The following is a 13,384-nucleotide window of genomic DNA, read 5'->3' as shown; positions in this document are numbered from 1 at the left end:
GTAGGATGTGGCACTTCATAAACATTATTTTAATGTTCTGCCATTTTGATGGTCACAATAACATTTCAAGTCTTTCGGAGGCATGTCGAAAAGAAAACGAAAGTCCTGTCTGTGCTATAGGCAGCAGAGAGATGACCATCTTTTTCTTAAACAGTATTTAACAGTACTTTATTTTTCAGATGATACTAAAATAATGACAAACCTGTAATTGCCATGATATTTACACTCTTTGGTGATTTGCTAATTCATTGCTTAAAAACACCCCCCCCCCATCCCCTTTATTTCCCCTCCCTTTTACTGAATTTTCTGATGACAATAAGAATCCAGTATGTTAACTGGCACTTGAATTAAAAATGCAGAACAGCTTGCCCATTCTTCAGCAGCATAAAACAATGTTTTGTAGCCTAGTTTTTTTTTTAATCTGCAACAGATGTTGATAAAGGGAAATGTTCTCACCTAAAATTGCAGTTGGCACAAATGGATCTGTCATACATCATAAGCAGGTCAATGCAGAAAAGGCAAAAAGAGAAAGAGAAGTAAATGACCTATAAATGTTCCCAAATTTTCTGCTAGAAAGCCACAAATAAGCAAGTTGTTATAACATGCAAAGCTATTTAGCGTTGTTTGCGTTTGTTTGGTTTTAATTAACAGCACAACCTCAAAAATAATTTCACTGTTAAGTCTGGGGCATGATCCATTCCTGAGTGAATGGGTCATTTGAGCACGCTAAAATCAGTAACCGACCAGTTCCTAAAGGAGAGTAATGGCTGGATGATGTAAGAGAGGCGTGTCCCAGTTTTTTATTCTGTGTAGGGGTCAGAGGTGGCCTTGGGGTGCGGTGAGAAAAGAGGGATCTATTGAGCCCTCTACTGATCCCTTTCATGATGTGTGCAAGTGTGCTTGCATGGGGAAAGACCCTCTATGTCCTAGGAGATTTTGATTATTGAAATAAAACAAGCACAGAAATGGTTACCTGGGTAGTAAGAATTAGGAACTGTTGTACTCAGTGTGTTTGTTTTCATTGTAAATGAAGATGGTGAGGATACAGCTGGAAAGAGAAGCACAGTATTCAGGAAAACAAAAGCATTAGTAAGCTACACCGCATTTACAAAATCACCCTTATAAGATGAACATAGCAGTAACTGATTAGGTCATTCAAATCTGGTAAAACTGATTTGGTGGAGAAAAATATCCATGAAAAATGGCACTAGACTCCATTAATTTCTTTTATGTTTTATTGGGGCCCTTTGTGCTGTTCCCTTTAACATCATTATCTTTTCTCAGTAAGACTGCAAATCTAAAGTTATTGCGCGGGAGGGGGGCAGGGAGCCTAAACTGCAGCCCCTTCTCACACCAGATTTGCTTGAATTTTCTGAAGAGCAAAGCTGTTGGGATATGAAGATGTACTATGTATTCCTTCCATTGGATTCCTGAGATGATCAAGAAATGTAGGCAGGAACCATGCTATAGCAGCTTCAGAGCTTCTCTAGGCAATTTTGGAAGGGGCTTTAGCTTAAATCATTTCTAATTTAGGATGGAATTCTACAACCGTTTACTTGGAAGTAAGCCTCATTCAACTCAATGCAACTTCTGAGTGGAGATGGGAGAAAAATGTAATTCAGTTCATATTTAAAGGTGTATCTACCTAATTTGCACTTTCTGAAACAATACGTAAATTGAAACACAGCCATCCTTTGAAAGTGACACTTCTATGAATTTTGCAATGCAGTTTTCTAGTCAAGTAATGTGAATAAAAATGCATATATTGGAACAAAGTGTACACAAAAATGTATACATTAGCAAATATTGCATATAAAATGCATTTTATTTGGGAAATATAACTATATAGGGAAAAGCTTTTCAAAACTGTGTATATTAGGCAAAATGGCATACAAGAAAATGTATATTAGGATAAATTCACACCACAATACTGATGTATGTTCTGAATTTTTGTTTTGTTTTTTTTAAACCACAAACTAATGTGGAAATGTGGGGATGGGGACCTGCATTTAAGATTGGAAAACTGAGAAACTAAGAGAAATTGAAATCAACAGACTTGCCCATCCTGATATAAATTAGGGCTGCCAGAATTTCCTGGACATATCTGGGATTCATCCTTCGGAAATAGCTTTTGGATGGAATTTCTGACCAACAGCATTTTAATGCTGAACACAAGATCCTTGCCCTTGAAGCCTAATGCTTTCGTGGAAACATGAAGCTAGACCACAGTAATGTATTCTTTATTGATGCTCCATGTTAATTCATGGAGCATCTTTCTTTCTTGTGGTAGAAAATGAGTATTTGTCCATTTCCTGGATAGCCATGTTGGGATTTTCCATTCCCCCTTAAGTTGCAGACGTGTGAGATTGTTACATGCCACATGTCTGCTTACATTCCAGCACAGTTTGCTGGGAACTTCCATTGTGTCTAGCTTTTGCTTTTGACTCTCTCTCTCTGAGGAGACGGCAATGAGAGACAACATGTTTTCTTTGTCCTGATTTATGCTTAATAAATCTGTAGCTTGTTAGTATGTTTCCACAAGCCTCACGCCTCTTCTGTTTGCGCAGTTTGCTCTGCTGATATAGTGTGCTCAGGCTTTGAAGTCTGAGTCGCTGATTTACATCGAGCCGGAGGTCGAGGGATTGTCACGGCTGGAAGGGCATGATCCAGCTGTGGGCTAGCCAGCTGGTTTCTCGACCCCCGAAGGATGCCGACACATAGTGCCCTCCAGATGTTGTAGACTGCAGCTCTCACCATCTCTGATCATTGTTGAGGCTGATGTGAATTGTAGTCAAAAACATCTGGAAAGTGCCATACCAGCTACCCTTGGTTTACGGCCTGTGCACTGTTCTGACAGTGGTCAAGCATATACTTTGTATGCAGGAAATCCCATGTTCAATCTCCGGCATCTCGTGTTAAAAGGAAGTCAACTAGCAAGGTTGAGGAAAAACCTCTGCTTGAGACCTTGGAGGACTGCAATCTATTAGTGTAGACAATCCCAGGCTAGATGGACAAAAAGCCTGAACTGCTATAGGCAGTTTCCTATATTCACTGTTCTATCTTGAGGAGAAAAGTGGCACTATTTTATTGGGCAATAATAGCAATATATGAGATTTGAGCTTCTTCTTCTTTTTACTGTCTTTAAGAATAACTCTAGGTATGAGTCCAAAACAATTATTAATTGCATTAATTCTCTTACCCCAGGAAGCCTGAAATATGTGAATTGTAACATTAATTGATGTTTATGACTGACTAAATGGCTGCCCTCCAAATTCATTATGACATTTTTAGAAAGTGGCTAAACTGCCATGGGGACATGCAGCTGGTATGAAAGCAATAAAGCCTTCAGCATTGTGAAAATAAAAAAGGAAATAGAATCCAACACCTGCTACATTGATGTGTGCTTTTTTAGTGAAAGACAAAAATGCAAACTTATCTTTATTTTATAACAACTATTCTTTCTCACCAGAATGCTTGCTGTGATGTAATGAACAGTGAGACATTCTGGGGCCTATGGATTTTCTATGAGTCAATAATCTGCCCATGGAACTGACTAACAAGTATATTAAGAACCATTTACACCTCCCTCCCTCCCTCCCCTGCCCGACAAAAATAAAAAGTGATTGCTGCATCCCAGTGCATTTTAAACTTACATCTCCCATTTAGATTGTGTGTGTCCATGAAAGAGAAAGCCTCATCACAGTTGGTGCCTTGTTCAGTGTAGCTTTTATCCATTGAGTTCACCATCACTGTCATTTCCTGCCGTGTGCTGCTCAATGTCTCTTTCCGCTTTTTAGCCAATTTCCTTAAGGAATGAACATTAGGGAAGAAAGATGATGCCACAGTAAGCAAGCACAGAATTTATCTTTTTATACCAGCTGTCCATTTGGAAATACAACTTTTACTGACAAAAAAACCCCACACATTTAAGTCAACGGTGAAAAACACAATCTTCAATTAAGTTAAAATAAATACTCGCTAAAGAAAAAAGCAGTAAAATGTAAATATAACCAGATTCATCAAAACACATTTTACTGCTTTCAAAACACTATGAAAGAGTTGCACTTGTTGCATGGCTCATTGTATGGATGGGGTGAGGTGGGGTAAGTGAAATAGAGGTTTTTAGGCTTAATCTAATCCATCATGGGCACAGAGCCTGAACAGATAGCGGGGATTGGGAACCTGCGCCCTTCAGACACTGTTGGACTACGTCTCCCATCAACCCCAGCCAGCACAGCAAATGGTCAGGGAAGATTTCAGTTGTAGTCTAGCAACATATGGGTGCCCACAGCTTTTTCACAGCTAACACAGTGGATTCCCCTGAAGGCTTCTGTAACCTCCACTCACATACGCCTATACATGGGTTCACATTGTTAGGCTTATCATCAGTGACTTTTTATCACAGTCTTTTTAAAGCCATTCAACATGGTAACTATCACTGTATCTTGTGAGTATGCATGGACCTCCTCTTCCCTGCAGTGGTCTCTGATGCTACCTGCATTTGCACCTGAGGAAGTGGGGCAGAGAGGGCTCTACTCAGCCTATGACAAGTGTGCATAAGGTTGCCTCCCCTACTCTAAAAGTCTACTGTAACTTATCCATGTCCTTACTGTACAATGTTATACATTTCCCTAGCCCTGCTCTACTCCAGTGGCTGCTGTAGGCAGAGACAGGAAATGCAACGTTTTGTTTTATCATGAGACTGGCAAATTATAGAGGAGGGGGTGAGAGCTATATGTATGTCTGCCATTACTGCCACCCTTCACACAAAATTTCCAGAGTTAGTGCAGGTTTATATTTTCTGTGAAATAATGAACATTCCGATCAGTTTATAGATAGTGACAGACATAACTATTAAGCCAGTTAAACTATAAGTATTATAGGGAAAATAGGATATTGGTGAGAGTGAGCTCATGCAACAAGCTTATAATGTTCAATTTCACATGAAACTGAAAAAATATCACTGCACAGTGACATTAAACTATATATCAACACTCTTATCAGGCAACATATTTAAACAAGAATTTGCAGCAGCATTTTGTTAAAACAAGATTTTTAAGCAATGAAATGGTCTGAACTTCGGTGATAAAATTGGTTAAAAGAAAAACACTACTTGCTTACTTCTATAAGGTAAGTAAAACAATATATTTTCCCCCTTGTTGTTCAGGATTCATATGAAGCGGCTGAATAAAGTCATCATAGAATAAGGAGTTGGGTGTCACCTAGATCTGTCTGCTTTTCAAATTAAGGTGATACAGAACTCCTGATCTGGGGTATGTAAGCAGTAACTACTACTACTACTTTCAGTTGCACTTCTTTATTTCTTACTACTCTTGTCAGTCACTCTGGCAACATAAATCTATGTTGAGGTGCAAGATATTAATTATGTTGGGAATCTCAGGTGAGATATCTACGCAGTGGAAGTTGTTCCCAGTACCAGTCACCACATGGAAGCAGCTTAATAATTTACTGGTGCAAAAGATAAGGCTCAGTAAAACAATTCTAGACATAGATATATACAGCTTACAGGCTTTGGCAGATATAGATATATGTATACAGATACATTCAAGTACAAGGTATTTCCATTGCTCCAAATAAACTCCAGCAATTCAAGACATAACGCTTGACAAGTAACACCAACAGACTGACCACTCACAGATTAACAGATTGACACTACTGTGCTGAAATGCATTAATCACAGATACAATCAGGACTCTGGGCCATTACTATAGCAAATGGCTTGGCTAACCTTGTACCCACAATGAGCTCACCCATGGGGGAGATTTAAACTCCTGAAGGAAATTAACCCCTTCTCATTTCTAGTTACTCCAAACAAATTATGGATGGGATGCACCTAACCAGCCATAATAGTAGAAGTCCATGTCTAATGACTCCTGCTTGCACACTGGGGCATTCTTCTCTCCTCTCCCCTATGCCCCCTGAAATTGGCTGGGGCGGGGAGGAAAACCCCCAAAACAGCATGTGGGAGAAGGGGTATTGTTCTGTTAGGCAAGCTGGAATGCTTGCACAGATGGAACAACTGGTACCTTTGCAGGGTTCCTGATTAAATGGAGAGATTCCACGGGTGCACAATGGTACACATGTTGGCTCTATTCAGAACTTCCAATGAACATCTTGAGATCAAAAGCAGAGACAGGAGGAATGATCCCAATTCATGTCTCCAAACATTCAATGAAGGTCTGAAAACCACTTTAGTCCTCCTACATATGATTAGCAAATTGGAAAACCAATCTAAAGAAACATGTTTCCAGTTCACCAATATCTCCAGGTTCTTTTCAAAGCTCCATATAGGGTGTTTTGAACTCCCAACTACAATTCTCAAAAGATGTCAGCCATTTCTAGATGGATGATTGACAGAGATCAAGAAAACTTTGTTATATTGCTAGAATCAAGAGTATCTAAAAATGAGAAAGATTTTAGGGTCACTATATGATTAGCAAGTAATATGGTATCCAATTATTATATGATTAAAAAGAAAAGTTTTTTTAAATGATGCTTAAATGTGTCATAAAAATACACAATCCAAAATAATGAGTACTTATTTTGTTTCTCTTTGTTCAGGTATTTGTCATATTCGCTTTCAAAATGTTCCTCTATTGAATTCAATTTCTGTTCAAGTACAAAAAGTACAAAATGGCTGAAGTCACCTATCCACCACCTAGAAGCTATTTTAGCTATTCTACAAAATATTGAAATAGAAATTTTAAAAAGAATAAAATCAGAAAACCATATATAACAAGGATGTCAACTCTTGGCTCAGGTCACAGGTAAAAATGAATTTAACAGCTATATGCCAGTCAAGGCTGTCCATTTTAAAAGACCACCCCTGAAGTTACAATGACTGACATTCTGTTCAAAAACAACCCTGAGCCAGGAAAAAGAATTTGAAGAAAAAAGCATTGAAAACTCTTAGCAGAACTATAGGACAAATATATGAACAGCTCCTATCGGCTATTATTTCTAACTATATTCGATTCTATCATTCCACCTCACCGCCACATTTCCACTCACTCTGTTGGAATATGAACACCACTAAAAACATGCAAGTTGAGCAACTAGTATTAATTTTGACGGGTGCAATTTTTCACAATTGGTCAAAAGCCATTGTCTGCTTTTGACTCTTGGGAAAAATTAGGGTATTTATTTTTGCCTGACTTAACGTGCTATAAAAGTCTCTATTAGTTTGATGGATGCCATGACTGTTTTTAAGTTTGCTGTCACCAGTTTTACCTGAAATTATTTAGGGTAGGCAATATAGCCTTGCAATACTTCATTGAATAACACTCAGATCTACTTTTATATGAATACATGTCATAATGAGCATACCAATCTTAGTCGGCACAGCCAAATATTCAAAAGAAAAAGACACAGTAGGATAAAATTCCAGCAATTTATTAGTGCTGTATACTATGAACAGCAGAAAGTACAGATATACAGTGGTGCCTCGCAAGACGAAATTAATCCGTTCCGTGAGTCTCTTCGTCTAGCGGTTTTTTCGTCTTGCGAAGCAACCCTATTAGCGGATTAGCGCTATTAGCGGATTAGCTGCTAAAAGGCTATTAGCAGCTTAGCGCCTTAGAAAAAGGGGGTGGGGAGCGAAAAAAACCCTCAAGAATCGCAAGACATTTTCGTATTGCGAAGCAAGCCCATAGAGAAATTTGTCCTGCGAAGCACATCTGAAAACGGAAAACCCTTTTCGTCTGGCAGGTTTTCCGTCTTGCGAGGCATTCGTCTTGCGGGGCACCACTGTATTTCATGCAAACCCACATTTTGTAAAGATTAGAGCACTCTCTCCCTCTCTCTGCCATTGGAAATTCACAAAGTGAATCAAGCTAACTTTTTCTTTATGAGTGGTCAGGATTCAAATAACAGATCCTACTGATTATTGGTCATGGGAGGTGAAAAACCGAGCTTACAATGGGGAAATTGAGAAACTGAAACTATCCATCTCTAAGCAACATACAACATTTGCCAACTATCAATATTTCAGCCACTGCAAATACATTTAATATTAGAGAGTTTTGCTCATTATTTATTATATTATCAAAGTAACCCAGGTGGATAAAAAGGAATCCCATAACTGGTCACCAACCTGACTACAGTGAGGATATAATTACTCCCCACCCGTTTTAGATTTTCTTTAGCTTTGATAATACATTATTTTATAACGGTTCTCTTAAGTACAAGAATGTGTTGCTGGGCCATTTGTATTATGGACCTAAACGTCTTCTGAATATCAGCATGATTTATTTATTTAAAACATCTGACCACTGAACCATTTCCATAACAAAGCCAGAATCTAAAGTTCTGGTCAATTATTTTTGCATAACTTAAAAGGTTTTAGATGTTGTAAGGGAAACATATTCTGAAACTGAGCTGTGTTACAAAAGCAGTTTGTGATATGGCATGGTGGTCTGCTATTCCAAACTAAAGTAAAGAAAACCCGTACTGGGTTATTCCAGTCAACGGGGTCAAAGGTTGTAACCAAATTCATCATTTGTATGATCAGACTTGCATGATACACCGTATTTTTCGCTCTATAAGATGCACCAGACCACAAGACGCACCTAGTTTTTTGAGGAGGAAAACGAGAAAAAAAAATATTCTGAATCTCAGAAGCCAAAGCAGCAAGAGGGATTGCTGCGCAGTGAAAGCAGCAATCCCTCTTGCTGTTCTGGCTTCTGAGATAGCTATGCAGCCTGCATTCGCTCCATAAGACGCACACACATTTTCCTTTATTTTTTAGGAGGGAAAAAGTGAGTCTTATAAAGATAAAAATACGGTAGTTCAAGTATGCCAGTCTCAGTTGCTTTAATTATTAACATATACTTTTGTTTTTGATTAGTTGTATACTGCTTTGAAAAGATGGGCGCAGAAAATCAGTCTTTATAAATGACAAGAAATACAGAAGAAATAAATCCCTGTAAATGCAAAGGCCCACACTTGATCTACCAGTTCAAGTGTTAGTATTGTTTATGTGACTCAGTCACATTTATTTGTTCCATAAATAATGTAACATTACAATGTGAAATAAATGTCTGTGTCATGAGGAGTTCTGCTTGAGTTGTCTTTCATATATCAAGGCAGTAGAAAAATATAACATTTCAATTGTGTATAAAGTAGAATTACATTTTCCCATTAGTAAAAAAAGTTCATATTTGTCCTATTGCTTTAAAAATGAAGTCTGCTATTTGGAAAGTTTGCCTTCTTCACCCTCGTTTTTTCTTACAAAATCAAAGAAGCACAGTAAAGAGGAAATAAACAGATACCACTGAGGCCTGTTCAGGGGGTAGCTGTGTGATATATAGCAGCAGACAACGTAGGCATGAAAGGTTTTCACTGGCTCTCCTTTATGACAGATTCTGAAATTCTCATCTTGAGACTAATTACCATTTTAGGGGGGAAAGAGACTAATGATTAAAGAGTCCACCTTCTTATTCAGTCATGCTGTCAATTGTATGCAGAGCTTGAAACATATTAAGAGAGGTATGCGCTGTAGGCATCCATCTTCTGTTGCTTTTATGAAGCTAAGTAGGAGGCCTTTTTAAAACTAATGCAAATATATTCGGAGATGTCCTGTGATACACCAAAGCTACATCTGTGAAAAGGCCACCTTTGATCCATATAGTAGGTAACTCAAGGACCCATATGATATGACTCTGTGATAGCACTTCGGAGCTAGAGGTTATATTGATACCTCTAGATGCCACCATGCTTTGTAACCACAATTCAACCCTTTGATTTTATGCTAATATACATATCCTGAATAATTTCAAACACATGTCGCCTTTCTTCTTGTCTCTATGAAAATTGGTTGGTTTCTATGAAAATTCTAACTACAAATGTTTCCCTTTTCCAGACAAAGGACAGTCAATGCTGTATCATTCACACAATGCCTCAATAAGAGATAAAGTTTGTGCTTAGATTTATGCTGGGTATCTGAATGTACTTTCCACATAGTAAAACTTTGTTGTAGAAGCAGTAATTAAACCTTTCTATAACTGCAAAAGGAAAACTTCTAGCTTTCTGGTCTCTGAAATGACAAATGTCATCATGTCGGAATCCCAACAGAAGTGTTGGAAGGCAGATCCATTCCCCCCTCACGACACACCTCCGTGGCCTCCTCTTGTGGTGTTTGGAACAAGGATTCGTGCCACAAGACATGCATGACTCCAGCATTGTGACCTTCTCCAAGAACAAAGGTGACCGCCATGACTGTAACAATGATTGTAGCATCTCCCTGCTGAGTACGGTGGGGAAAACCTTCTCCTGTGTAGTTCTCTACAGAGTAGTGTCACTTGCTGACTGGGTCTATCTAGAGTCATAATGTGGCTTTTGAGCTCAGAGATCAACAGTCAACATGATTTTCTCACTGCACCAGCTGCAGGAGAAATGCCGAGAGAAGAGATGTCCCTTGAACCTCACCTACATAAACCTGACAAAGGCTTTTGACCTTGTCAGTTAAAAGGACTCTTCACACTGCTCAACAAGATAGAATGCCCACCTAACCTTCACAAGATGATTGTGTCCTTCCATGAGAATATGTGCAGCACCGTCCAATATGACGGCTCATACTCAAATGCCTTCCCTATAAACAACAGTGTAATACAGGGCTGTGTTGTTGCCCTGATTCTCTTTGACATATTAATAGTTCTCCCTGTTGCTTTCATATGCCTTCAGCTTGGCTGAAGCAGGTGTGTACCTCCGTTCAAGGAGCGACAGGGGTCTATTCAACTTGGTATGTCTTCAAGACGAAAGTGCAGGGAGCCCTCTTCTGAGAGATGTTGAGGGGGCAGGTAAGCCCCATCCGGCATAATCGATCACAATGCACACACACCATTTGAATTACAATGCCCATCAACTTGGGGGGTGGGGTGGGTTCATCCTCCTAAAATATTTTATGGGGGAGCTGAAAAGACCTTGGCTCCTAGGAGTTGGCTCCTATGCCTGGTAGATACAGTTGGGACAACCTAATCTAACACAACACTATGTGCTGGTAATGATATTTATTTGTTTAGCGGAGGAGTTGAGCAGAAGCATCTAGGAAGCCTCTGAGTCAGTGGAAGTGTATTAATAATGATTGTGGATGACAGGAGAAAGACTGGGCTATTTTTTGGGGGGGGGGGTTATACACTTTGGAGGGCTGTGCCGCACTTCGTCCAACAGAGAAGCCTTCACTGCTACCAAGCACTGGCCTGGCATTAAGGAATAACACAACCCACACTGACAGAGGGCTCACAGTCACCAAGGACTAGCATGCAGGACATTTGCCTAATTCTTCCTTCCGTTCACTGACTGACTCAGTCAGTCAGTCAGGTGTTCCTCCCCCTATATAACAGCCACACAATGCTCAAAACATATGATGCCAGCAAAAAAAAGTGATAAAATTGAAAGTAGCCACAAGCTGAATATATGATCATGTAGAATAGCCAAGACAGAGATAATTTCAAACAGCACCCATGCAGCACCCATATTTTGAGGAATCCTGAGGAATCCCTCATGTGCATATAGTTTCATGTACACCAACCTTGCCTTCCAATTGGCATTACAAACCCAAAATGTGTAACTGTTAATCTATTGTTTATTCAATGCCACCGACAGAAGTTAATAGATGGTTATAAACTAATTGAGTGTGTCTGTACTGTTATCTCCTCATTCATCTCACTTTTTCAATTTAGCTTCGTTAGTGTTCCATATGGTACAGTGGCCCTGCTGCTTGGAGCAGCCATTCCCCACAAAAAAAGCCCTTCTAACAACAGGAAGCTAATAGTTTAACTGTTCCTCTAAATTTGTTTGACAAAACTGACATTTAGCGCATCATGTCACGTTGTCAGTAATCTGCAATTTACCCCTAGGCAGTCAGTGGATGCTCGTTTTATTTACTTCTCATAGTTAAGAGCGTAATTAATATTCCACTCTGAAACAAAGATTAGAGATTTGACAAACATTGTAATTTAAATTCTCCATTATAGCAAACATTAAAATCAAGCATCTTCTATATGCGCCATTACGTAAATGACACGTGTAGCTGTAATTTAACTTTTTAGATTTTAATACCACAAACTAATTTCTGCTGTCAGTTTAATGAGTTGGAAAACACAAATCTTAGCACTCTTGCACAGACTAATAGTTAAATTAGATGGAGAGCATGGTTTGGTTATTTTAACTCTTTAACTATCCCATGCAAGACTATAAATTATGGAGGGATATTACATTAAAATGTTTTAGCTGCTAAATGGGTACAATTTACAAAGAGCTCAGGAGTAACTGCTAAGGCAACATTTCTATATTTTGTTCTATATTACTGTGACTTTGATAAGAAAATAAAGAATAGACTGTGGGTCTTTTACAATAGAGTATGATGGCCACTGTTCACTTAGAATTCCAGCAAGCGCACACATACATTTAAGTCAAGGGCATTAGGAACATAGAAAGCTACCTTCTATAAAGCCAGTCCACTGGTCCACCTAGTCTTTCGAAACCGTATCTGGAGATGCTAGTGATTGTGCCTGGAGCATCTGTATGGAATGCATGTGCTAATACCACATTGTGTAGTAATGAGTCTATAGTGTGTGAGTGCTGTTCATTGAATAAATCTACTAATTACCACAACAATTATATAGTGTCAGTAATGACTTTGTCATAGCAACATATTACCAGAATTCACTGTGAAAACTCATTGTGTGGGGAGATTATTATACAAAGTCCAAATTAACACATAACATTTTAAAACAATTTAAAACACACACACCCCAAATAAAAATAAAACAACACCCAATAGAAATAATAAGCTTTCCCATACCCAACCTCAAGGGCCTGCTAGGCAAATTGCATATTCTCTCCATTATCCTATGGTTTGGTGTTAGCTTGATTCACATCCAGGACTGACGTTTCCATTTCAAGGCCACCCTGGCATTGGGCTAACATATTGTTATGAGTTTGGAGGAGGTGGCAGAACTGGTTAAGTACTGTATATACTTGTGTATAAGCTGAGTTTTTCACCACATTTTTAATGCTGAAAAAGTCCCCCTCGGCTTATACTTGAGTGAGGGTCCCACTTACTGTTTGCTGCCACTGCTCGTGCCGCCGCCGCTCTGCCAAGCGTGGCTCCTGTGCCTGCCCTTGCAAGTGGCAGAGGCTGTTGTCGACGGTGGAGGAGGAACAAGCAGCCCGAAAGCAGCCCTTTCGGGCTGCTCCTTCCTCCTCTTCCACCTTTGCTGCTGTCGGCATTTCCCACCCTAGGATTATACTCAAGTCAATAAGTTTTCCCAGTTTTCTGTGGTAAAATTAGGTGCCTCGACTTATACAGTGGTACCTCGGGTTAAGTACTTAATTCGTTCCGGAGGTCCATACTTAACCTGAA

At 39.2% G+C, this 13,384-nt stretch overlaps 1 protein-coding gene across 29 annotated transcripts in view; it reads right to left on the bottom strand.

Moving 5' to 3' along the window:
- The window catches only part of PTPRM (protein tyrosine phosphatase receptor type M), a 401,413-nt gene that overhangs the window by 83,871 nt on the left and 304,158 nt on the right, over nucleotides 1–13,384 (bottom strand). For 10 of the 29 annotated variants that reach the window (XM_083450011.1, XM_083450034.1, XM_083450036.1 and 7 more), the window contains 3 exons: nucleotides 3,654–3,805; nucleotides 974–1,048; nucleotides 457–483 (listed from right to left, as the gene is read on the bottom strand). In XM_083450011.1, the coding sequence (XP_083306137.1) occupies nucleotides 457–483; nucleotides 974–1,048; nucleotides 3,654–3,805 (254 nt within the window). Of the gene's footprint in view, nucleotides 1–456; nucleotides 484–961; nucleotides 1,049–3,653; nucleotides 3,806–13,384 lie in introns of all 29 variants that reach the window. The other 19 variants (XM_083450038.1, XM_083450033.1, XM_083450035.1 and 16 more) reach the window with 3 other exon arrangements.

The sequence above is a fragment of the Podarcis tiliguerta genome, assembly GCF_965153285.1.
Source record: "Podarcis tiliguerta genome assembly, chromosome: 7".
Classification (NCBI taxonomy): Eukaryota; Metazoa; Chordata; class Lepidosauria; order Squamata; family Lacertidae; genus Podarcis; species Podarcis tiliguerta.
Note: the sequence above shows the minus strand (reverse complement) of the source record. Positions and strands in the feature narration are given on the sequence as shown.